Source organism: Gorilla gorilla, chromosome 9 (assembly GCF_029281585.2).
Source record: "Gorilla gorilla gorilla isolate KB3781 chromosome 9, NHGRI_mGorGor1-v2.1_pri, whole genome shotgun sequence".
In the NCBI taxonomy this organism is placed as follows: domain Eukaryota; kingdom Metazoa; phylum Chordata; class Mammalia; order Primates; family Hominidae; genus Gorilla; species Gorilla gorilla.
In genome coordinates, this window is record NC_073233.2 from 20,881,971 (window position 1) to 20,907,439 (window position 25,469).

Consider the following 25,469-nt stretch of genomic DNA (forward strand, 5'->3'; position numbering starts at 1 on the left):
AGGTTGTTAGGATGAAGAATACTGTCAGTTTTAGTGCATAAATATTCTAAAGTCAGACTTACTCTAAGGCATTCTTCCTTCAGAATACAGGCTAAAGCAGAATTTTACAAGCTGCTGCTGCTTTTATTTTTTTTTTTTAATAAACACAGAACATTTTGTTCAAACAAAATCTAACTCAGAAGTGTAAATAATGTAAGCAAATCACTATAAAAAGTCAGATTTTCCTAAAGGAAAAATTACCATATAAAGTAACATTTACTAAAGTAAAACATACCTCTCCAAGGGACCTGCGGATCTCAGTCATCACACTCTGAATGTCTTCCTTGGTACTACAGTATTCTCCCAGGATCCATAATGCTCCTCGGTAAATCCTAGCACAATACAAGATCTGAAACATGAACTTGGCAGACAAATCTTGAAGCAGAGATCTTTCTTTGTTAATTTAAGCTCAAATAAAAACAAGGGCCAGGCACTCACGCCTGTAATCCCAGCACTTTGAGAGGCCGAGGCGGGCGGATCACGAGGTCAGGAGATCGAGACCATCCTGGCTAACATGGTGAAATCACGTCTCTACTAAAAATACAAAAAAATTAGCCGGGCATGGTGGCGGGCGCCTGTAGTCCCAGCTACCCCGGAGGCTGAGGCAGGAGAATGGCTGGAACCCATTCTCGGGAGGCGGAGCTTGCAGTGAGCCAAGATCGCGCCACTGCACTCCAGGCTGGGTGACAGAGCGAGACTCCGTCTCAAAAAAAAAAAAAAAAAAAAAAAACAAGGGCCAGGCACGGTGGCTCACGCCTGTAATCCTAGCACATTCGGAGGCTGAGGCCAGCGGATCACTTGAGCCCAGGAGCTCAAAACCAGCCTGGGCAACATGGTGAAACCCCATCTCTACTAAAAATACAAAAATCAGCCGGGCATGGTGGTGCACATCTGTAATCCCAGCTATTGAGGAAACTGAGGCATAAGAGCTCCTTGAGGCCGGGCACAGTGGCTCACGCCTGTAATCCCAGCACTTTGAGAGGCTGAGGCAGGCGGATCACCTGAGGTTGGGAGTTCAAGACCAGCCTCACAAACATGGTGAAACCTTGTCTCTACTGAAAATACAAAAAAAATTAGCTGGATGCAGTGGCACGCGCCTGTAGTCCAGATACTTGGGAGGCTGAGACTGGAGAATCGCTTGAACATGAGAGGCGGCGGTTGCAGCGAGCTGAGATCGCGCCACTGCACTCTAGCCTGTGAGACAGAGCAAGACTCCATCTCAAAAAAAAAAAAAAAAAAAAGAACTGCCTGAATCCAGGAGGCGGAGGTTGCAATGCCCTGAGATAGCGCCACTGCACTCCAGCCTGGGCGACAGAGCGAGCTTCTGTCTCAATAACAAAAAAACAAAAAACAAAAATCAACAAGATTCTGCAGTTCTAAAGTATTTTAGATAAATATTTCAGAAAGAATCTAACAAAACCTAGGTTTCAGTTCTCTCCAGAAATCACAAAGATTAAAAGTAAAATAACTGTTCTTATTAATTATTATTAGGAACATTCTAAAACTGGTAAACCTAGCAGTAAAAATAAAATACCAAAATGTTTCCCAGTAAAGTGTCCATTTAGGACACAGTGAAGGCAAATTTGGCTTTCTCTCTTACTACTATAAGAAATGTATTATTTTATGGCCGGACACGGTGGCTCACACCTGTAATCTCAGCATCTGGGGAGGATGAGGTGGGAGGACTGCTTTAGTCCAGGAGTTCGAGACCAGCCTGGGCAACAAAGCAAGGCCCTCATCTCTCTTAAAAAAATAAATAAATAAAATAAAGTAAAAACAAAACAAAAACAAAAACAAAAAATCAGGAATGTATTATTTTAATGTAAGAAGTAAATCACTTTTTATTTTCAGTCACTGAAGAGGCAAGGTGTTGAACTGAACAATGGATACAGAAGAAGTACAAGGGATCAGTAAAAAAATAATAGTAAAGAAAGCAACCATTCATTCATTCATTTAGATTAAAAAAATAAATAGAGACAAAGTCTCACCATGTTGCCCAGGCTGGTCTCCAACTCCTGACATCCAGCAATTCTCCTGCCTTGGCCTCCCAAAGTGCTGGGAATACAGGTGTGAGCCACCATACCCAGCCAACAATTCTTTAGTTTAAAATGTTAAACTGAATAAAGTCCTTAGTCAGCTTTCCCCTAAGATTTTAATTAAATTTATTCAGAAAAAATTAATTATAGAAACCAAAGCTCTAAGAAATTATGGCTGTCAAAAACAAATTCTTAGTGTCATAGCTCTTTTAAAATTTGTTTAGCAGGCTTTCCGGTTTTTGCCGGAAAGCCCTCTCACAAAAAAAAAAAAAAAAAAGCAAATCCTTAATATGATTTTCTTCTCACAAAGGAAGCAAATCCTGCTCTGCTCACTTCCATAAATATTAATATATTTTCATATCATAAAAACAATTTTGTACTTGTCCCTTCCTTCCTAAGACATATTTCAAGTCTGTTAGAGACTATCCATCAGATGCTTTAAATGAAGCAAAATTTAGATGCAACAGTCCTTTCTCATTAGCAAAGGCTCTCTGAAGGGAAAGACAGATTTAGGTTGCATTTTCAATCTTTCTCTTCATTAAATGTGAAAGGAAGATATAAATAATAGTAATAGCCAAAAAGTGATGCCATTTAAAAATATGCTCTTTAGTTACTTTAAGATTCACAATGTTTTAGAGAAAATCAGAATAGAGACCCTGAGCTAAATCACTCCTAAAAAAATTATTTTGGGCCATTTATTATAGATTAAATGAGAGTGGAGTTAGCGTGATGCTTGTTGTACAAACTTGTCTTATTTTGGCTTGATTGTCCTCTCCATTCTATTTTCTATCAACTGACCCTTTAAAGATAAAAACTGATAAAATGCTTACTTGACCTTACATTTAAATGTATTTTAAACCTACTTGACAGATTTAATAGCATGAAAGACTTCAAGCATCTTCTCAACAATAAGCATTCTCAGGTTATCAAAGCGCTGAATGGCTTCACGAACAAACTCCAAGACATCAGCAGCTGCTGCTTCGTTGTTGTCACTGAGAAATTCCATTAACTAAAAGAAAAAAAAAAAAGGAAAATGGAACTAACAATTTTCGAAAAGAAAATTATCTGGGACAAGAAATAAATTCAAAGAATGTAATTCTTTTTTTGTTTTCTAAGAGACAGGGTCTTGCTCTGCTGCCCAGGCTAGAGAATAGTGGCACAATCATAGCTCACTGCAGCCTTGAACTCTTGGGCTCAAGTGATCCTCTGGCAGCCTCAGCCTCCCCAGGAGCTAGGACTTCAGGCATGACACTATGCCTAGCTAATATTAATTTTTTTGTAGAGACAGGACTTCAGGCATGACACTATGCCTAGCTAATATTAATTTTTTTGTAGAGACAGGGTCTCCCTATATTGCCCTGGCTGGTCTTGAATCCCTGGCCTCAAGTTATCCTCTTGCCTAGCCCTCCCAAAGTGCTCGAATTACAGACATGAAGCGCCATGCCTGACCCTTGTAATTCTTAATAATTTTCAAATACACAACAAAATGTAAATTGAGAGACAAGTACTATTATGTAAACAAAGTCACAATGGCTTTTCCATTTTATGTGCAGCAAAATTTATTTTAAAATTCACTATAAAAGATAAGCTAGAGATCCAAAACTCAAAATAAATAAATGAATTCGATCCTCCTAAATTGTAACTAAAATCATTTTAGAGAGAACTAAAGAGCTCAAAGGCAAAAATCAAATTATAATAACATACCTCACTTATCTGATAGTGACAGCAAAATATTCTACGTATGTGAATTTTTCCTATAACTGATTCCTTTAAGAGCTAAAGCTATTTAAAATAAATACCTATTGGCCTTACTGAATAATATATATACACAGCATAATTTTACTTTAGGTAAGTGTATCATCAATTAAAATAATATGCAAAGCTTTTTTTTGGTCACTGTTTTTGTTTTTTTGATGAATATGTAAGTGAAAGAAGTCAGTCCTCACCCTTCTGAGTTTAAAGGTAGAGGCAGATATAAAGATCATTTCTCACCATGAGATTTAATGGTTCTAGGCAGCTGAGATTTCTGGAGTTTGTCAAATAACTATATTTTTTAAAAAATTCTTTTAGAGAATTTCAAAATTAAAGTAATCAGAATTACATACCACAGGAATAACATTTGCAGCCATATCTGGAAATCGGACAGAACAGGAATGCAATGTTCGCACTAGGAGTTGCCTGTATTTGTCAGTATCTTCATGCTCAGACACATTATTTGTTTTTATCACTTCCTTCTTCAGGACAATAACCAGCTTATAGAATGAAGTAAAAATAAGTGAGAGTTACATCATATTTGGGCCTGATAGCTACAAAGTGCTGTCAGAGTTTCGTTTTACCTCTTCAACATTTCTAGAAGAGACAAGATCCAGTGCTAACTGCAGAGTTTTCTTTCGTACTTCTAAGTCTGGTGTGCTCAATACTCTTAGGATATCCATAACCAGATCCTAAAAAAGAAGAAAAAATCAAGAATTAACACCAATCTTTCTGGTCACAGGAAAAAAATCTTCACTGCAGAATGGTGGGGTTTATCTATCATCACTTTAATTCTTTAATCAATAACAAAACCACTAGTGGTGGAAGAACTAGATAGTTTGGGTCTCCTGATACACTGCAATATGAAATAATAGCACATGACACATTCAAACTGATAATGTTTACTTTGACTCTGTCAAGCTAAAGCTAAAGCTCCAACTTACAGTTTATAGAAAGTAACAGAAGTCAAAGAACAAGCTAAACAACGTAAGAAAGTAGCCATACACATCCAGAAAGAGGGGCATTTTATAGTATTACTGGTCTGGTCTCTTCAACAAATCAGTGTCATAAAAAAAAGATACTGTCCAAAATTAAGAGACTGAAAGGGCATAACCACCAAATACGATACACGGTCACAAAATGGGCAAACTAAACAAAAAGGGCTTTTGGGATAACTGGGAAAATCTACATATAGACTTGGTATTAGATAACATTCATAAATTATTAACAATTTTGTTAAATGTGATGTTATTTGACTCCATAGGAAAATGTAACATTTAAAAGATGCACACTTAAAAACAATTTGAAACTGATAAAAAAGTTCTAAGAGTGAACTCCTGTATATCCTTCACCTACATTCACCAGTTAATATCTTCCCACATTTGCTCTTTTCTTTTTTTTGAGACGGAGTCTTGCTCTGTCACCCAGGCTGGAGTGCAGTGGCAAGATCTTGGCTCACTGCAACCTCTGCCTCCTGGGTTCGAGCAATTCTCCTGTCTCAGCCTCCTGAGTAGCTGGGACTACAGTTGCACGCCACCATGTCCAGCTAATTTTTGTATTTTTAATGGAGACAGGGTTTCACCATATTGGTCAGGGTGGTCTCGAACTCCTGACCTCAGGTGATCCACCTGCCTCAGCCTCCCAAAGTGCTGCGATTTCAGGCATGAGCCACCACACCTGGCCCACATTTGCTCTTTACTGCTGATAATTTTAGTGTATCTCTCTCAAGGGTAAGGATAATTTCTTATATAACCACATTATAATTATCAGAGAATTTAACACTGATCAATACTATTAACTAATATACACACCATATCCATATTTCTCAATCTGTCCCAATAATGTCCTTCATAGAAATTTGTTGTTGCTGTTGTTCTGATCCAAGATCAGCACTGCATTTACCTGTCATGGGGTTTTATTTTTATAACCATTATTATTCTCATGGATTAAACAAATATGGTGATAATTTTCTAGAATCAGATCATCTTTTATTCTCAATTGGTATAATAATTTTCCATGAAATGTAAATTATATTCAAATTAAAATGAGTATGTCACTATCGCTAAGAATAGTCAATACAGTACAAACCTAAAAGATAAAAAAATATAATACTGATTCACGTTAGAAAAACATTTTTTTTTTTGAGACAGAGTCTCACTCTGTTGCCCAGGCTGGAGTGCAGTGGCACGATCTCAGCTCACTGCAACCTCTGCCTCCTGGGTTCAAGTGATTCTCCTGCCTCAGCCTCCCAAGTAGTTGGGATTACAGGCGCACTTCACCACACCCAGCTAATTTTTGTTATTTTTAGTATAGACAGGGTTTTACCATGTTGGCCAGGCTGGTCTCAAACTCCTGACCTCAGATGATGTGCCCGCCTCTGCCTCCCAAAGTGCTGAGATTACAGGCGTGAGCCACCGCGTCCAGCCATTTTAGAAATATTTTTTGTGGTAAAGATAATACCCCAAAAGGCTATGACGACTCAATAGTTAACACTTTAGCTGATCAAAATATAAACTGCTCAGTTTCCAAGCATTTAGGTTAACCAAGATGGGCAAAGCTTGAGAATGACCTAAATTTGAAAAACATTTTATTTAGGATCTCTCTTTTTCAGATAACACTTACCTGTAGTACTCGTTCATGAGCAGGATGCTCTTTTAATTCTATCAAGCGATCCAAAACTATGAGTTTTACATTGTTGTCGCTCTCCTTAATAATTAAATCAATGTAACACTGAGCAGCGGCCTATATAAAAAAAGAAATACATTTTAAGAAGTTATTCATCTATCATAAAATTTGAAAATAAGCATGCGTGTGCACGCCACACACACACACACTCCCATGAAGCCAAAATACACTCATTAATTAATCCCTGTACTAGAGTTTATATATTATACATTTTGTTCTGAGGAATGGGTTCCTCTAGTCCCTTGTTATTTTTCAAACTTACAGAAGATTAGAGGCATTACAAATTAAAAGGATGAAAAAAAGCTGCTATAGGTAGACATACTTACTAACAGCCAAAATTTAAGGGTTAAAACTAAGGAACAAGCCAGAAAAAAGCAGGAAAAGAATCCCAAGAAGTACATCGATTAAGCATATTTCAGTTTAGAGGCAAAGTCTAACTCATCTGCATTGCAGTACAGAAACAACAAGAATATAAAGATCACCCAGAGTTGTTAAAATATTTTAGTATTTACAATAACTATTAATAAGACAAAAAATGTGTAAAGTATTTTAGAATGATAGAATAAAATGTCCATACTGATACAAAGAAAGAAGGAAGGAAAAGAAGGGAGGGAGGGAAGAGAAACAACAGCCCTTCCTTGCATAAGAATTCCAATAAATAAATACTGAATGAGAGAAATAGAAAACCACCATTAGAATACCAAAGCAATAATTGTTGTAAGAAAATCCACTGATGGATGCTAAAATAAGTAGGTGTGAATTTGAGGAACAATATATTTGCATAGTTTCAAAGTATCTCCCCCTACAACATGTACTGATTACGCCAGAATAAATCATAAAACTGGAAGATCTGGCAGACAGCACCTTCACTGATCAAGGTTAACATCATCAGTAATAAGACATACAGACATCATGTACTCCTTGGTAAGATACACTAAGAAGGACACATCACTTCTGTAGTATTCTTTCCAAAAATGTACAACCTCAATCTGAGAAAACATCAGACAAACCCAAGTTAAGGGATATTTTACAAACAAACCAGCCAGTATTCTTCAAATGCGTCAAGGTCATGAAAAATAATAAGTGACTAAGAACTAGCACAGATCGGAGGAGACTACGATATGACCACTGCATACAATATGGGATCCTAGGTTAGATCCTGAACAAAAAAAGGACATCAGTGGGAAAACTGACGAAATATGAATAAAGCCTGTAGTTTGGTTAATAATATTGTTCTGATGTTAATTTTGTAGTTTTGACAATTATATGATTATAAAAGATGTGAACATATGAGAAAGACTGGGTGAAGAATATATAAGAATGTTGTCCTCGTCAGGCATGGTGGCTCACGCCTATAATCCCAGCACTTTGGGAGGTCGAGGCGGGTGGATCACAAGGTCAGGAGATCGAGACCATTCTGGCCAACATGGTGAAACCCTGTCTCTACCGAAAATACAAAAATTAGCTGGGTGTGGTGGCATGCGCCTGTAGTCCCAGCTACTCAGGAGGCTGAGGCAGGAGAATCACTTGAATCTGGGAGGCGGAGGTTGCAGTGAGCCAAGATCCCACCACTATCCTCCAACCTGAGCGACAGAGTGAGACTCCGTCTCAAAAAACAAAAACAAAACAAAAAAAAACAACAACAGAAAAGAACTTTGTACTGTGCAATTTTTCTGTAAGTTTAAAATTATTTCAAAATCAAAAATTAAAAAAAGTTCAAGTTTTGGGTAAAGCAGTAAATTCTCCAATTTAAACAATTTGGCTTTTAGAACAGCTCATTCTCTGAATAGATTAAGGGTTGATGATATAGTCTTGACAGAATAAATTAGAGAAAGGGAGAAAGGTAAATACTCTATTATTGAAAACACTCACTAAAACTTAAAATCTACATGTAACATTTTTCTTTTAATTTTTATTTTCTTAGAGACAGGGTCTCACTGTTTCACCTAGGCTGGAGTAATGATAGCTCACTGCAGTCTTGAACTCCTGGGCTCAAGCTATCCTCATGCCTCAGCCTTCAGAACAGCTGGGACTATAAGCATACACCACTGTGCCCAGCTAATTCATATTATTTTTTGTCTTTCTCTGTTGCCTTGGCTGGAGTACAGTGGCACCACGATAGCTCACTGCAACCTCGAACTCCTGGCCTCAAACGATCATCCCACCTTGGCCTCCCAAAGTACTGGGACTCCAGGCATGCACCACCACACCTAGCACCAGCTAATTAAAAAAAAAAGGTTCTGTACAGATAGGGTCTCTCTTTGTTGCCCAGGCTGGTCTCAAACTCCTGGTTTTAAGCAATCCTCCCAGCTTGGCCTCCCAAAATGCTGGGATTTTAGGTGTTAGCCTCTGTGCCCAGCCACACACGTAACTTTTGACTCCCCAAAAACTTAACTACTAATAACCTACTGTTGGCCAGAAGCCTTACCAATGACACAGTTGATTAAAACATGTTTTGTGGCCAGGCACGGTGGCTCACGCCTATAATCCCAGCATTTTGGGAAGCCGAGGTTAGCGGATCACTTGAGGTCAGGAGTTCAAGACCAGCCTGGCCAACATGGTGAAACTCCATCTCTACTAAAAATACAAAAAATTACCTGGGCATAGCGGTGGGCACCTGTAATCCCAGCTACTCGGGAAGCTGAGGCAGGAGAATTGCTTGAACCCAGGAGGTGGAGGACGCAGTGAACCAAGATTGCCTCACTCCAGCCTGGGTGACAAAGCAATACCTTGTCTCAAAACAAAACAAAACAAAAACCCATATTTTGTATGTTAAATGTATTATATAATGTATTCTTATAAAGTAAGCTAGAAAAAAGAAAATGTTAAGAAAAGCATAAGGAAAATATTTACTACTCCTTAAAAGGAAGTAGATCATCATAAAGGTCTTCATCCCCAACCTCTTTACACTGAGTAGGCTGAGGAAGAGGAGGAGGAGAAAGAGGAAGAGGGATTAGTCTTGCTGTCTCAGGAGTAGCAGAGGTAGAAAAAAAGTCCATGTATAAGTGGACCTGCGCAGTTCGAACCTGTGTTGTCAGAGGTTAACTGTACTGTCATTCTCTGTCTGTATCTATATATGTGTGTATGAAAGCAGGAAGGAAGAAAAGAAGGAAGGTTGAACAATGTAAGGCATCAAATAATTTTATAAATTTGTAGTTATTCTCTCTGTGCCATGTAACCACATAGTGAATTGAAATGTCACTAAATCATGAGCGCTAAGACAGAAAATCTATCATCTAATCTGGCCCCAAAAGAAATACACAGTACCTTGATTGCAGTTGGTGCACTAGAGAGTGTCACTAATGTCCCAGCAGCTTCATATTTTACGGCAGGGCTGGACGACTGTAATAAGTTATAGATGCAGCGAATAAAACGAGCTCTTTCTGATGGATTAGCATGACAGACCTGAAGAGGAAAACATTAACATTTCAACCGACTTCAGGAACGCTTGTTTTCAAATGGAGTTTTTTCATGAATGTCAGCTTATGGGATGCTAGTTTTCTCAATATGAAAGCTAAGAACAGTCTTATGAGGACATATGAAAATATCAGCCAAAATGGGATGAGACACTATGACACAACGTCGGTAATTTCAGAAAGAAGCAAGTTAGAGGCCAACAAAAACATAGACAAGAAATGGCTTTACTAGATAGGATGGTGTGAACAAAATAATTTTTACAGCTGTGCACTTATTTATTCATCCCATCATAAAAGGTTTTCTGATGACTTAAAATGTGTATGCTATACACAAGTGAAAGAGAAAAAGAAAATGTAAAGTAACAAAAGTAAGGACACATTAACCCAGTACACTAATATGGGTACTGTCACAGGATATTAAATTTGGTCCTAAATGTTTATTCTGGATGCCAAAGGGAAACATGACAGATGATATAAATCTCAATAGCTAATAAAAGGAAAATACCAGTTTTTCAAGCAAGAAAGATAACACATTTTTCCCAAGTACTACTACTTATTATTTGAGACTATATTCAACATTGGAGAGAAAACTAAAAATTTCTATCCCATTCTAAATGTATCCTGATACCTTTACTTGTATAGCAAATATCCCTTATTTTTTCTCTTTTGAAGTCAGTATTTGTAGTAGATTTTCCTAAAATATATATAGTCAAAACGCTATTACATGGACATGACTTATAAGTTATTTCCTTTTACTATAACATGGACCCTACTTAACAAGTCATTAGATAGCAGGGAACCGCTAATTTTGAGAACCTCAGTGACATCCTAAACTATACACATGAATTAAAAAGAACTATAGGCTGGACATGGTGGCTCACGCCTGTAATCTCAGCACTTTGGGAGGCCAAGGTGGGCAGATCACGAGGTCAGGAGTTTGGGACCAGCCTGGCCAACATGGTGAAACCCCGTCTCTACTAAAAATACAAAAATTAGCTGGGTACGGTGGCGTGCACCTGTAATCCCAGCTACTCAGGAGGCTGAGGCAGGAGAATCGCTTGAGCCCAGGAGGTAGAGGCAGCAGTGAGCCGCGATCGCACCACTGCACTCCAGCCTGGGCAATAGAGTGAGACTCTGCCCAAAAAAAAACAAAAAACAAAAAAACAAAAACAAAAACAAAACTGTACAGTAAGTCTTGGTTTCATCTTAAATTCCCATTCCAAACTACTGGTACCTTGCGTTAAGAGGAGCCCCTTTCTTACTAGAAGCAAGACAGCTATAATCAGTTAGTAATGTCTACCAGTATTTTGACCATACTATCATATTTAATAAAGCCATCGGGACCTATGTTTTGTTGGCCTCTAATGGTATTAATAGCAAAGTTGGATCTTCTTGTACCTTTTATCAGAACATTAAGATGTAATCAACTCTTTCAAAGGATATATCATAGTAAAGTGTTGCCAATATAGTACTTGATTTAAAAATCCAAAATTCTTAGCTGGTTTTAGATTTCCTGTCAATGGCCTACAATGTCATATTAATGCATTTAAAGTTTTTCTATTCTCTTTTACAAACAGGGAACATAAAAAGTATTTAAGGCTTTTTTGTTTGATTTTACTCTGATGTATGCTCAAGAAAATCTTGAATTTTATTTTAAAGCCTAATTATAATCTATTCAGTGACTGGGAAGTTCACAATGATTTATGTGCAGCTACACTGGCTCAAGCCATGAATTTTTATCAAAATCTTTATGGAGGTTTAGAAAGGATATAAGCAAGTATTCTACTTGGAAAATACAATAAACCAAAAGTAAAAGAAAAAAAGGCTTTAATAGGCTATGCTATAAAATATTTATACTATTAAAATATATTATCCTAGCAATAATTATCCCAGAAAGAAAGTATTTAACCCTGTCTTAAACTGCTGAGTTTATTTTACTCATCATAGATTATCATTCTTACCTTATAAATCAGTTCAACAATAACCAGCTGCAGAATGTCTCCAAATGTTTGAACTTGATCAATGCAAGTACTTAAGTAATCCAAAGCTCGATCCTAAAAAAAAATAAGAATATGTTTATCATTCTCCACCTCATTCAATAGAAGGACTTAATGCATCTTAAAAAATACACACATTACAACTCAATATAAAACAAATGAGGAGATCAGGGCAAAGAGAAATTAATTGGGGAAAAAATCAAGAATAAAATTAACATATAAAATATAAGACATAAAGTTAAATATATTTTCTGGAAATGAGCCACAAACCTGGGGTCTGATTTTCTAGCAGCTAAACCAAAGAGGGAAAACACTATGTGTTATGGGATTCAGGGTATCCATACAATCAAAATCAGCTGCTTAGGTGAATAGTTATTCCTATTACTGAGACCTAAAAGAAAAATCTCCTATGTGTCCTCATATATTGGACACTGTAATATACAGAACTACAATGCTGAAAACATCTCTCCAGTAAAAGTATCAATAAATTTTATTGGACTATTTCTGATTATGCCCCTCAATGTAGGTTAACAGCATAATGCCAAAAGCATTGGTCAGTAAAACCAATTACACAAGAGGACAAAACACTGCTCATATACGCAGCTTTCTCATAATCTTCTTTAGGAAGACAAAATGACAATATTGAATACCACTTCACGTGCCCATTAACATTGCTACTATCAAAAAAACAATAGCAACAAGTGTTGGCATGGATGTGGAGAAATTGAAACCCTTGTGCACTACTAGTGAGAATGTAAAATGGTAGAGCTGCTGTGCAAAACAGTATGGCAGTTCCTAAAATAATTAAAAACAGAATTGCTGTATATTCAGTAAATCCACTTCTGGGTGTATACCCAAAATAACAGAAAGCAAAGTCTCAAACAGATACGTGTACATCTACGTTCACAATAGCATTATTCCTAATAGCTAAAAGATTGAAGCAACCCAAGTGTCCACCAATGGATGAACAGGTAAACACAATGTAGCATATATTTACAATGGGGTATTCATTTAGCCTTAAAAAGGAAAGAAATTCCAACACATGCTGCAACATAAATGAACCTTGAAGACATTAGGCTAAGTAAAATAAGCCAGTCACAAAAGGACAAATACTGTATGATTCCACTTATCCGGAATACTTAGTCAAAATCACAGAGACATCAAGTAGAATGGTGGTTGCCAGGGACTGGGAGGAAGTGGTAATAAGGAGCTATTTTTTAATGGGTACAGAGTTTCAGTTTTGCAAGACAAAAAAAGTTATGAGGATGGAAGATAGTGATGGTTCTACATTATAAATGTATTTAAAATCATTGAACACTTAAAAATGGTTAAGAGGGTAAATTTTTTTGTTATGTGTATGTTACCACAATTTTAAATAACTGGGGGACAATCCATTAAAGGAAGATCTGGGGGAAAAAAGTAACAGTATCTAGATTTCAGAGGACTGGAAGGCCTCCATATTTTTCAGACTTCACGCATATTATTTCCCATATTTTGGTGATAAATACTGGCTAGAAAATTTCAAGATTAGATGGCATCAAGGTGTACAGAGTAATTGCTAATCAAAAGTAGATCCATGTACTTTAACCACCAGCAGAGCAGGATGTGGAGTTGGCACCCATGTATGAAAGTTGAAGAACCTAAAAGGATACACCTCTACACTGAAGGCCACCCTATTTCCACAGGCATGGCTAAGGATGTATCTATGCAAAGCTACTATTTTTCTCTACTAAACAATTTTAGGTCTATACCATCATAGGAAAGAACAGCCATAACAATTTTAATTTTTAAAAACTGTAGGGTGGCTGCTCTAAAATGCCTCTTCAATGTTTAATTGAAAAAAAGAATGTATACATATGCAATATTTTAGAGAAGGGTTAAGAAAAAAATGTATTTTTCTACAAGCTTAAAAATTTCAAAATACACAAACCACATGAACTATAAACAAAATTACTGACTAAAAACATGATTAAGTCTATGTAATACTTTTAATTGTCACTTAAATACAGTAATAAGAGTATTTTTTAAAAAGTACCTCACCTGATCTGCATGAATTAGCATCATAAATGCATTCCTTTTGCAACTTGCATCCTTCTCATTCACCAGAAAATCATGTATCAGTTCAGGAGCATCAGGTATAAGATGTTCAAAATTTCTTTAAATAGAACAGGTAACATCCATATTTAATAAAAGCCTACTTTACTATTTTAGTAACTCTCTGGACAATACCAAAATTAAATTTAATCAAACTTTACAACATACTTTTGCTTTTTTTTTTTTTTGGAGACAGAGTCTCACTCTGTTGCCTGGGCTGGAGTGCAGTGGTGCGATCTCAGCTCACTGCTGCCTCCACTTCCAGGGTTCAAGCAATTCTCCTGCCTCAGCCTCCCGAGTAGCTGCGATTATAGGTGCCCACCACTATGCCCAGCTAATTTTTTGTATTTTTAGTTGAGATGGGGTTTCACCATGTTGGCCAGGCTGGTCTTGAACTCCTGACCTCATGATTTGCCCACCTTGGCCTCCAAAGTGCTGGGATTACACGTGTGAGCCACCGTGCCCAGACAAGGCTAGAGTGCAGTGGAGTGATCTCGGCTTACTGCAACCTCCGCCTTCTAGGTCGAGTGATTCTCCTGCCTCAGCCTCCTGAGTATCTGGGACTACAGGCACGTGCCACCATGCCAGGCTAATTTTTGTTATTTTTTTAGTAGAGACGGCATTTTGCCACGTTGGCCAGGCTTGTCTCATATTCCTGACCTCAAGTGATCCACCCACCTCGGCTTCCCAAAGTGCTGGGATTACAGACATGAACCACCACGCCCGGCCTGCTTTTTGAAACTTCAAATCAGTTAGAACTGGGAGAAGGAGCCGGGTGCAGTGGCTCACGCCTGTAATCCCAGCACTTTGAGAGGCCCAGGTGGGCGGATCACCTGAGGGTGGGAGTTTGAGACCAGCCTGACCAACATGGAGAAACTCCGTCTCTACTAAAAATACAAAATTAGCCGGGCGTGGTGGCGCATGCCTGTAATCCCAGCTACTTGGGAGGCTGAGGCAGGAGAATTGCTTGAACCTGGGAGGTGGAGGCTGCAGTAAGCTGAGATCGTGCCATTGCACTCGAGCCTGGGCAACAAGAGCGAAACTCTGTCTCAAAAAAAAAAAAGGAACTGGTAGAAGGAAACACAAAGTTATACCTTCATCTATTAAATTATCAAATTATACGTTTTCTAGTTCAATACAGAAAAAGCTGATTTATTCAACACACCATCTGTTAACCAATGTCTCTAATAACTGTTGTGCATACATTTTAAGCATATCAATATATTAAGAATTACATTAAGAGGAAAAACACAGTCCCTTGAATTTTATTAGTTGTGTACTATTTACTTACTGACTTGCCTCTTCTTTTGGAAATTTAGAAATATTAGTACAGAGAAGAGTGAACACTAGCTTAATAAAATCCATCACCTTGCTTCAACAATTATAATTCATAGCTAGTTTTGTTTCATCTATATCCTTGCCAAATTTCCCTCTTGCCATATTATTTTGAAGCAAATCACAGGCAATGTATCCTTTCTTCTGTAAATATATTGGTAGGTTTCTCTAAAATCAAGGACTCTTTACTTGTAAAACTAATTATTCATCATCATACCTCACAAAATTAATAATTTCCTAATATCAAGACATAGTGTTCAAATTTCCAATTGTCCTATAAATGGCCTAATTTTTCTATGTGCACTATAGTTTAAATTCTGAAATTTGTGTAGTCTGTAGGGTAACATTAAAGGAACTCACCCTACATTATTATTATTATTATTATTATTTTTTTTTTTTTTTTTTTTTGAGATGGAGTTTTGCTTTTGTTGCCCAGGCTAGAGTGCAATAGCACGATCTCGGTTCATCGCAACCTCTGCCTCCCAGGTTCGAGCAATTCTTCTGCTTCAGCCTCCTGAGTAGCTAGGACTACAGGCATGTGCCACCACGCCCAGCTAATTTTGTATTTTTAGTAGAGACGGGGTTTCTCCATGTTGGTCAGGCTGGTCTCGAACTCCCGACCTCAGGTTATCGGCCCGCCTCGGCCTCCCAAAGTGCTGGGATTACAGGCATGAGCCACCACGCCTGGCTCATCTACATTATTAACCAGAATACCACTTTCCTTAATGGATAAAATCTAACAGTAAGATAACTATGAAATTATATCTTAACCAACAAATCTACTAAAGTACAAAGATGCTTATAAAAATTACATTGTAGTCCTTAATAAATTGCTACCTGTGACTGTAAAAACTGAGCATTCTAGCTTCATCTAACTGGTTCCTTAAATTGGTTTAAAAATCCAAAATCTCCGCCGGGTGTGGTAGCCTGCACCTACAATCCCAGCACTTTGGGAGGCCAAGGCGAGTGGAACACTTGAGGTCAGGAGTTCGAGACCAGCCTGGCCAACATGGTGAAACCCCATATCTACTAAAAATACAAAAATTGGCTGGGTGCGGTGGTCGGTGCCTGTAATCCCAGCTACTTGGGAGGCTGAGGCAGGAGAATCACTTGAACCCGGGAGGCGGAGGTTGTTGTGAGCCGAGATCGCGCCACTGGGCTCCAGCCTGGGCAACGAGAGTGGAACTCCATCTCAAGACAAAACAAAAACAAATAAAAATTCAAAATCTTCAGCTTTCTAAGAATTGGACTCAGTTATAACTGTAGCCCTTCTCATTTAAAAAGTTCCTTCCTCAAAGCTTCTGACAGTAAAAAGACCGACATTCCACAAAACGAATTCTAAAACAAGGTCCAAAGTTAAAAGCCTATAGAGGCTAAGCAAATGAACACATAAAGTGGCTTGGAGTAATACGGTTGAGAATGACAAGCACTGTCATAAACTGTAAAGTATATAACTTATTTAAAGGGGGTTACTGTTATACAAGTTCAGCAGAATGTTGTCATGTGGAAGCTAGGAACAGCGCTGCCAGATCTTTTGACTTTTCAATGTTCATAATAAAAAATACAGTGCTGGCCATACAAAACATATCTTCAAGCTATATTCAGTCTGCAAGCAACCACTTTGGAACCACTAGTCTAAAAGACTAAACAGTACTCACAGAATGAAGCCAAAGCAGTATCTTTATTTACCTATAGATGGTATAGATGGCCAAAACAGCATTTCTTCTAACATAGCTGTGTCGATGCTCCAAACATGCACGAATAGCTGGCATTAAAGGTTCTAGCAATTCTGCTTCTTTCAATTTGCAAAGAAAACGAAGAGTAGATCCTCGAATAAATTCATTAGGATGTTGAAGATCCTGATATAAAAATTAAAATATGAAATGCTGAGTTTCAGCTTTTTACAAAAAGAAAATTTTAATGCAAAACTTTCCAATGGAAAAAAAATACGTTTGAGAAAAAAGACCTAGATTACCGACAATTTCCATCATATTCTTGTTGACTGAAGCAATTTTTACCTATCTCATCAATGTCTTATATGTGTGTCACTGTTTTTTAATTAATATATACACATAAAATGCATAGAAAATGTCTGAAAAGTGACAATAAAACTTTTAAAAATAACTTTTACAATTCCAAATCTCTACAACTTACATCTTATCAAAGACTCAATTTTAACAATTAAAACACAGCCCATTCTACCAATTTTACATTTAAATTCAAAGCAATATTCAGAAATAATTATGATTTGGTTTACCTTTCTGTATGCATCACATACAAGGATCATCTCATGTAAAAGTCTCCCATCTGGAGTTGTTTTAGGAACAATTTCCCAAAATACCAGAAGTAATTTCTTGATAGTGTGATCCTGAAGAGGTAGCACAAAACGAATGATGGTCATCAGAAGTCCAGGAAGTTTTTCACCATTCAGAATCATAATGATTACTTTCTTCAAAGCTTCAGTCTTTGACTTTACATCTCCTTTTTCTGAATCAAAAATTAAAAAAAAAAAGCACAATTATTTCAAAAGAAAATTCATCACATAAATTTAAAAGCAATTAACAAAATAAAATGTACCTTCTTACTTCAGTATCAGCAATGGTAATAGAAGTACAAACCCAAGTGACAAGGGTTCTCCACCTGGTTCTCCACCAAATAAGCTGTCTTTGCTCAAGTCATTTATCTCTGGAAATCAGACACTTTATATATAATATGAAGGCACTGGATTAGATTTCTGGTTCCTAACCAATTGAGTTAATGCAGGCTCCATGAATCTACAGTCATACCAAGTAAACGTGTTTCAAAACACATATAGCTATTTTTCAAAATGTAAATACATACTATTAATTGATTTTGAATTCAAAACAGCTTTTAGCTATTTGTGTGCATTTTAACAAAGTTAAAACTACTATTATGGGAGGATAAATATGTAACTTTTTTAACATTTGAAAGAGAAACGTCATACTCAAAAAGGCTGAAAACTAAAGTAGTGGATTATTTCTAAAATCTCATCATAGTTCTGCAGGCAGGCTGTAAAACTTTAGAATCTTTCTTAAGATATCATCTGGAAAACTGGGAGGTAATTCAAATGTTCTAGATTAGTAGTCATCATTTAGAATTAAGGATGACACATTTAAGATAAAATGCTAGTTTACTGTTATTTAGCCTAAAAACTCTGCAACATAAAGTATTTTATGCAAAACTATCTAAAATTTCACACCATTATCATTGCATACTGAAGAATTTATAGTACTAAAAATCTTCTGGATCCAAAACTCAAAGGCAGAGAAGTATGTAGTAGCACACTGTACTACAACTGTTTAGATCATCAAAATAAATGAATTATCTTGGGAAGGGGAGAACAAAGAATGATTACAAGTCTTCAATAATCTTAGGGCCATTGTGAGGAAAAGAACTACAACTAATGGGTAGTAGTTACCGGGAACCAGATTTGGGCCTAAATATGAGAAATACATTTCTAATGATTAGAGCTAAGCGGCTATGAAACAGAGTTCTGAGGGTCAGATGCGGTGGTTCATCTGGCCCACAGAACTCTTCATTTAATAGCCACTTAAAATTTTTGTATTTTTACTAGAGATGGGGTTTCACCATGTTGGCCACGCTGGTCTCGAACTCCTGAAGTCAAGTGATCCACCTGCCTCAGCTTCCCAAAGTGCTGGGATTACAGGCATGAGCCACCATGCCCAGTCTCAACTCTTCTTAATGGCAAAAATATACATTAAACTGGAGAGTATGTATTTATTTATTGGTTGGAGGAAGGTAGCTAAGGCAGCTTCAATTAAGACTAGGGCATTGTTCCAACTAAGGGCAGATTTTATTCTTTACCTTCCTAGCTATAACCTTAAGTATCCTGAGGATCTAATAATGAAAATTTTTAAATTATGAGGAAAAACACTAATGAATGTATTCACTATTTTGCATTCAACTATCCTACATGAACATGAAAAAAGGGAAATATATGTGGCTTATGTATATAATGGTATCATTTTAAATGTCATAAAACTGGGTTTCTTTTCCCTTCTCTAAAAATAGACCTCAATAGAAACCTAGTATTAAGTAACCTAGAATCAGGAGGTATTCCATTACTGCTGATTAAGAAGTGGGAATAGGCAAGTAAAAAAATATTAAGTTTCTTTTCAAACTGCAAACTATCTTCTAAAAGATCCTTTCTATATTTGAAGCATAATTTTCACTCTTCTCTGTTTAAACAATATTTATCAGTTTAAGTTGTATTTATTTTTAGCAGTTCAATTAAACAAGAATCATTACTTTGGAAAGCATATTAATTATAAATTTTTTTTTCTTGACAGAATCACTCACAAAAAGGAGACACGGTATACATTTTTAAAATTCAGAAATATGATAAATTTAGTAAAGTTCCAGGACACAAAATCAACATACAAAAATCAGTAGCATTTCTATATGCCAACAGTGAACAATCTGAAAAAGAAATTGAAGAAGTAATCTAATCCCATTTACAATACCCACAGATAAAATTAGATACCTAGGAATTAATTTAACCAAATAAATGAAAGATTTCTACAATGAAAACTATAAATACTGATGAAAGAAACTGAAGAGAACATCAACAAATGGAAAGATATTCCATGATCATGGATTAGAAGAATCAGTATTGTTAAAATGTCCATACCACCCAAAGCAATCTAGAGTCAATGCAATTCCTATCAAAATACCAATGACATTCTTCACAGAAAAAAAAAAAAAATCCTAAAATTTATATGGAACCACAAAAGACCCAGAATAGCCAAAGCTATCCTAAGCAAAAAGAACAAAACTGAAGGAATCACATTACTTGACATCAAATTATCCTACATAGCTACAGTAACCAAAACAGCATGGTACTGGCATAAAAACAGACATAAAGACCCATGGAAAATAATAGAACCCAGAAACAAATCCATACACCTACAGTGAACTCATTTTGACAACGGCGCCAAGAACATACATTGGAGAAAAGACAGTCCCTTCAATAAATGGTGCTTGGAAAACTATGTGCAGAAGAATGAAACTTGTCCCCCATCTCTCAACTTACACAAAAATAAAATCAAAATGGATTAAAGGCTTAAATCTAAGACTTTAAACTATGAAACTACTACAAGAAAATATTGGGAAAAATCTCCAGGACGCTGGTCTGGCCAAAAATTTCTTGAATAATACCCCACAGGCACAGGCAACCAAAGCAAAAACGGACAAATGGGATCACATCAAGTTAAAAAGCTTCCGCACAGCAAAGGAAACAATCGACATACGTGATGAGACAACCCACAGAATGGGAGAAAATATGTGCTAACTACCTATCTCACAAGGGATTAATAACCAGATATGTAAGGAGCTCAAACAACTCTACAGGAAAAAAAAAAAATCTCATAATCTGATTTAAAAATGGGCAAAAGATTTGAACAGACATTTCACAAAGACATACAATTGGCAAACAGGCATATGAAAAGGTGCTCAACATCACTGATCATCAGAGAAATGCATATCAAAACTACAATGAGATATCATCTCACCCCAGTTAAAATGGCTTTTATCCAAAAGACAAGCAAAAACAAATGCTGGAGAGGATGTGGAGAAAAGGGAACCCTCGTACACTGTTGGTGGGAATGTAAACTAGTACACCCACTATGGAGAACAGTTTGGAGAGTCCTCAAAAAACTAAAAACAGAGGTACCATACGATTCAGCAATCTGACTACTGGGTATATATCCAAAAGAAAGGAAATGAGTACATCAAAGAGATATCTGGACTCCTATGTTTGTTGCAGCACTGTTTACAACAGTCAAAACTTGAAAGCAACCTAAGTGTCCACCAACAGATAAATGTATAAAGAAAATGTGGTACATATCCACAATGGAGTACTATTCAGCCATAAAAAAAGAATGAGATCTTGTCATTTGCAAAAATATGGATGGAACTGGAGGTCATTATGTTACATGAAATAAATCAGGCATAGAAAGACAAACTTCACATGTTCTCACTTATTTGTGGAAGCTAAAAATCAAAACAAACTCATGGAGATAGAGTAAAAGGATGGTTATCAGAGGTGGGAAGGGTAGTGGGAGGGAAGTGGAGATGGTTAATGGGTACAGAAAAAATGAGTTAGACCCGATATTTGATAGTACACAGGGTAACTACAGTCAATAATAATTTAATTGGACATTTAAAAATAACTGAAAGTGTAACTGGATTGTTTGTCACACAGAAGACAAATGCTTGAAGGGATAGATACTCCATTTTTCCATGATGTGATAATTATGTATTGCATGCCTGTATCAAAGCATTTCATGTACCCCATAAATATATACATCTACTGTGTACCCACAAAAATTAAACATTAAAAAAAGTTCAGAAATATAGTTGTTTTCTTATTTGCAAAAATGCATAAAAAATGAAAAGGTAAACTTTTCTGGAAAATACATGTTTATTCCAGTGTTCACCTAATTGTTTGGGTGGGTAATCCAAAGAACAAAGTTCTTTTGGTTTTACAAGCTAAGTAACACGAAGTTAAGTGCACGATGGAATTAAGATATTCCAATACACATCCTCAACCTGCTGCCTAGAGAAAATAATCAGCTACATTAATATATTGAAGTCTACAAAAATTATGACATTTTGAGGAATATCTAAACTATTACAATTTCTTTAGGTTTACTAAGATAAACTGAGATGTTCTATTTCAAACAACCAATATTTAAAGAAGTTCGCATTTTTAATAAAAGGTCTATTGAAGAGATCCTAGAAAAACTTTAGACAAAAATTAAGCATTTCTAATTATAAAGGAATATGAAATATGAGTTTTTTATTTTCGTTTTTTCTTTTTTCATTTCATTCTCAAAATAATATCGAAGTTTACCTAGATCATTTTTTAAGCTAATTTCAGATGGTGGTTCTGAATCCATTGGCACGTTAATTAACGTGTAGCACACGTTCTCAGCTGCCGTCATGGTTTCTGGTTATATTATAACCAATCCTTGACACAAGATTTAAGGATGCCAGAAAATCTAGAAAAATAAACACAGATATATCATTACAAATTTTAAAAAAAACCCACAAACAAGTACCTATAGTGACCTTTTAAAGTATTAGAAAGGGCAGGTCAATCTATATCGTGTTCCCATAAAAATAAATTCTAGTAAAAACCACACTATCAGCTCCGGCATAAGGTATATTATCTATCACTCCCTCATCGCATCCCGGTCCAGTGTTTGAGAATGCTGTATAGCCGAATGAAGGCCCACAGAACAGTGACAGTCCCCCCAGCAACACCTCACAATGTTATGGACCGTATGGTTTTTACACAACACACAATCTGCATGCTCAAGTTAAGACACCTTGTGCCTGAATACTCTGCCAAAACCCTAAAACGCTTTATCGCGGTCCTTGGTGGGTTACGACTCTATGTCCGCGGGTCCCTTAATCAACGCGCTGCACCCCCACCTCGCCCCACCCGCTTCCTCCTCCCCTTCCTCCAGCAAAGCAGCCCTGGGCCTGAAACGGTACGCCTAGGGGTCTTGGGAGGGAAAAGACCCCCGGCCAATACAAAGGACGGGATGGAGCGTCCGACCCGGAGCTTCCTAGCCCTCCGCCCCCACCCCCACCCGCACCCCCACCCGTACCCCCACCCGGTCCCTTCTGCCAGGCCCAGACGCAAGCGGCCTAGTCGCTCCCCTTCCGCATCTTCCAGCTAGAAAGCCAGTTCTTCCGACTCTGCCCGACCCACCACGCCTCTGGGACTGGGGGCTTGTGGCCCACTACCAGGCTCCGAGGGGCAGTGGTTTGGTGCAGCCGCGGATCCGTCTACTGCGGCTCCGTCTACTCCGGCTCCGAACCGCAGCAGCGGCGGCGGCGGCTCCAGAGTCCTTGGCTGACGTGGAAAGGGGTGGGGTAACGACCGAAGCCACAGCCACCTAGCACCTACGGCGACTCAGAGAGGACATGCTTTCTTTGTGCAGCGCTTGCGCGCTGCAAGTAGATCCTATTGTCTTCCTCTTCTCTTGTCCAGGGTTTGATTAGGCCGCAGAGCAATGAAACCACGTATTTTTCTAGTTTTCCCTGCAAGCCAAGCTCTGAGTTAAGCACTATGCTAATTTAAACAATAACTAGAAATCGTTCCTTCTTCAGGAACAGTCAAGGGGAGAAAGTGCTTGGAGAGAGGGAAACTTTTACAGGGCTCTGTTCCCGTGAAAAAGAGCTCTGGACTAGAAAGTGGAAACCCAGTAATCCTTTTTCTTGCCCACACCCTAATAAACTGGGAAAGTAACTAATACTATTGGGAAGGTAATTCAGTTATTTTATTAATGATCACTAGATTAAAATCCATTTCAGTTCTTAACATCGCTAGTAGTTTGAATCTGCCTCTCTGCAGGTAGGGCTGGAGTTATTTGAAAATCCAAAGTCACATCGGTATAATTTCTGCTTTTTATTTAATAATGGCCTCTTTCCGTGATCCTTTCTGAGCACCCAGTAGATTAGAAAAAATTTTTATGCATAAAGGGAGACAGTCACTGTTTTAAAGGATTTTACGTATCTCCAAAGACCTAACTGTTACAGCTGCAATCAGCCATAGTACTTTCGGTTTTGCCCATTTGAAGTTCCATAGCACGCCCCGCCCCTACACCTCCCTCTGCCCACAAAAGGGTTTTATGGCCAATTATTAATAACAAAATATCTTAAAGCTTAAGCAAAATACTGCGAATAAAAACAGATCTGACGGCAACTGCCCTAGTTAACAGGTTCATCTCAGGAAGATGGAACACCAATAGTACCTCATTTATGTAGGATCTAGCTCTTTTGAGCTTTCTCTTTTTAGAACTATCAAGCAATCTACAAATTCTTTGAGCACCCAAAATTGTATTCAAAGGCCATGTGTTGACAGCACTTTAAGAGTGCCTCTCTGATTCTGTGCATTCATTTTTTTTTAAATATTTAATCTTAATGGTAGAGTGACATGAATACAGAGATCCCATATACTCTTTACCTAGTTTCTCCCAATGGTAACATCTTGCATAGTTATAGTACAATATCAATTTCAGGAAATTGACAGACATAATTCACCCAACCTTGTCCAGACTTCACTAGTTTTACATGTACTCGTTTTTATATTTACTTGTAGACAATTTTATCATGCTTATATGTGTGTAATCACCAACACAGTCGAGACAGAACAGTTCTATCACAAGGATTCTCATGCTGTCCTTTGATAGCCATAGCCACCTCCCACACTAACCTGTGGCAACCACTAATAATTCTCTATGATTTTTATCATCTCAATGTTATATAAATGGAATTATACAATGTAATCTTTTGAGATTGGATTTTTTTACTGAGCATAATTCCCTTGAGATCAATCCCGGGTGTGTGTACAACAGTTTGTTCCTTTTCTGTGTATTCGTTTTTAACATGGAAGTTTTACAAATGCAGTTATCTGGTTTCCAAGCCCACTTAACTTACCAAAAAGTGACAATCTGTCAGCAAGAAATGAGGCCAAAAAAGGTATAAAAACTAGATTTACAGTAAGAAAGCTCAGTTTAGGGCCATCATGGTGTAGGACTTAAACCGTACAGACTTCATTTTCCCCAGAGGTTCATTCTGTTACAGAATAACTTTGAGGTTTCTCATGACCCCAAGTCATTAAGTTCTAAATATGAAAAGGCAAGAAAATGTAATGTTTTACATATTACTTTAGTTAGATCTGAACCTACAATTGTCATTGGCAGTGCATATATTTTTCCATATTCTTAAGTACAAAGCTTTTTGAATGGGTATAAGGACCCTAATATTAGCCTCATTAACTCTTCCTGATCTGTTGTAAAATACACTTTGTTTTGGGCTGTTTTACTCTAAGACGTAATTATATAATTTTGAATGCCTTTTAAATTATAAATGCAGAGCAAAGACCTTGTCATTTTATCAAGGACCATAGAAATTGTGGTATCTAAAAAGTCAAGGCCTAGAGAATAGGGATTTGCCCCAAATCATGTAATGGCCAAACACTGAGTTAGAACTAGGACCTGAATCCTGTCATCTACGTTATTATTTTTATTTTTTGAGACAAGAGTCTCACTCACTCTGTC

At 37.3% G+C, this 25,469-nt stretch overlaps 1 protein-coding gene and 1 non-coding gene across 5 annotated transcripts in view; one reads left to right on the plus strand and one right to left on the minus strand.

Annotated features, from left to right (window-relative positions):
- The window catches only part of COPB1 (COPI coat complex subunit beta 1), a 42,473-nt gene extending 19,066 nt beyond the window's left edge, over positions 1-23,407 (minus strand). The window contains exons 1-12 of one of the 4 annotated variants that reach the window (XM_019037009.4): positions 23,152-23,407; positions 22,250-22,397; positions 17,612-17,841; positions 17,044-17,213; positions 13,966-14,080; positions 11,890-11,982; positions 9,780-9,917; positions 6,450-6,569; positions 4,412-4,519; positions 4,181-4,327; positions 2,939-3,084; positions 275-371 (exon numbers count right to left, since the gene is read on the minus strand). In XM_019037009.4, the coding sequence (XP_018892554.3) occupies positions 275-371; positions 2,939-3,084; positions 4,181-4,327; positions 4,412-4,519; positions 6,450-6,569; positions 9,780-9,917; positions 11,890-11,982; positions 13,966-14,080; positions 17,044-17,213; positions 17,612-17,841; positions 22,250-22,340 (1,455 nt within the window). In that variant the 5' untranslated portion in view covers positions 22,341-22,397; positions 23,152-23,407. Of the gene's footprint in view, positions 1-274; positions 372-2,938; positions 3,085-4,180; positions 4,328-4,411; positions 4,520-6,449; positions 6,570-9,779; positions 9,918-11,889; positions 11,983-13,965; positions 14,081-17,043; positions 17,214-17,611; positions 17,842-22,249; positions 22,398-23,012 lie in introns of all 4 variants that reach the window. The other 3 variants (XM_019037008.4, XM_019037010.4, XM_019037011.4) reach the window with 3 other exon arrangements.
- LOC115936346 (U7 small nuclear RNA) lies at positions 2,269-2,330 on the plus strand. Its single transcript, XR_004071842.3, has one exon. It is a non-coding gene; the product is annotated as a U7 small nuclear RNA (small nuclear RNA).
- Positions 23,408-25,469: the final 2,062 nt, after the last annotated feature.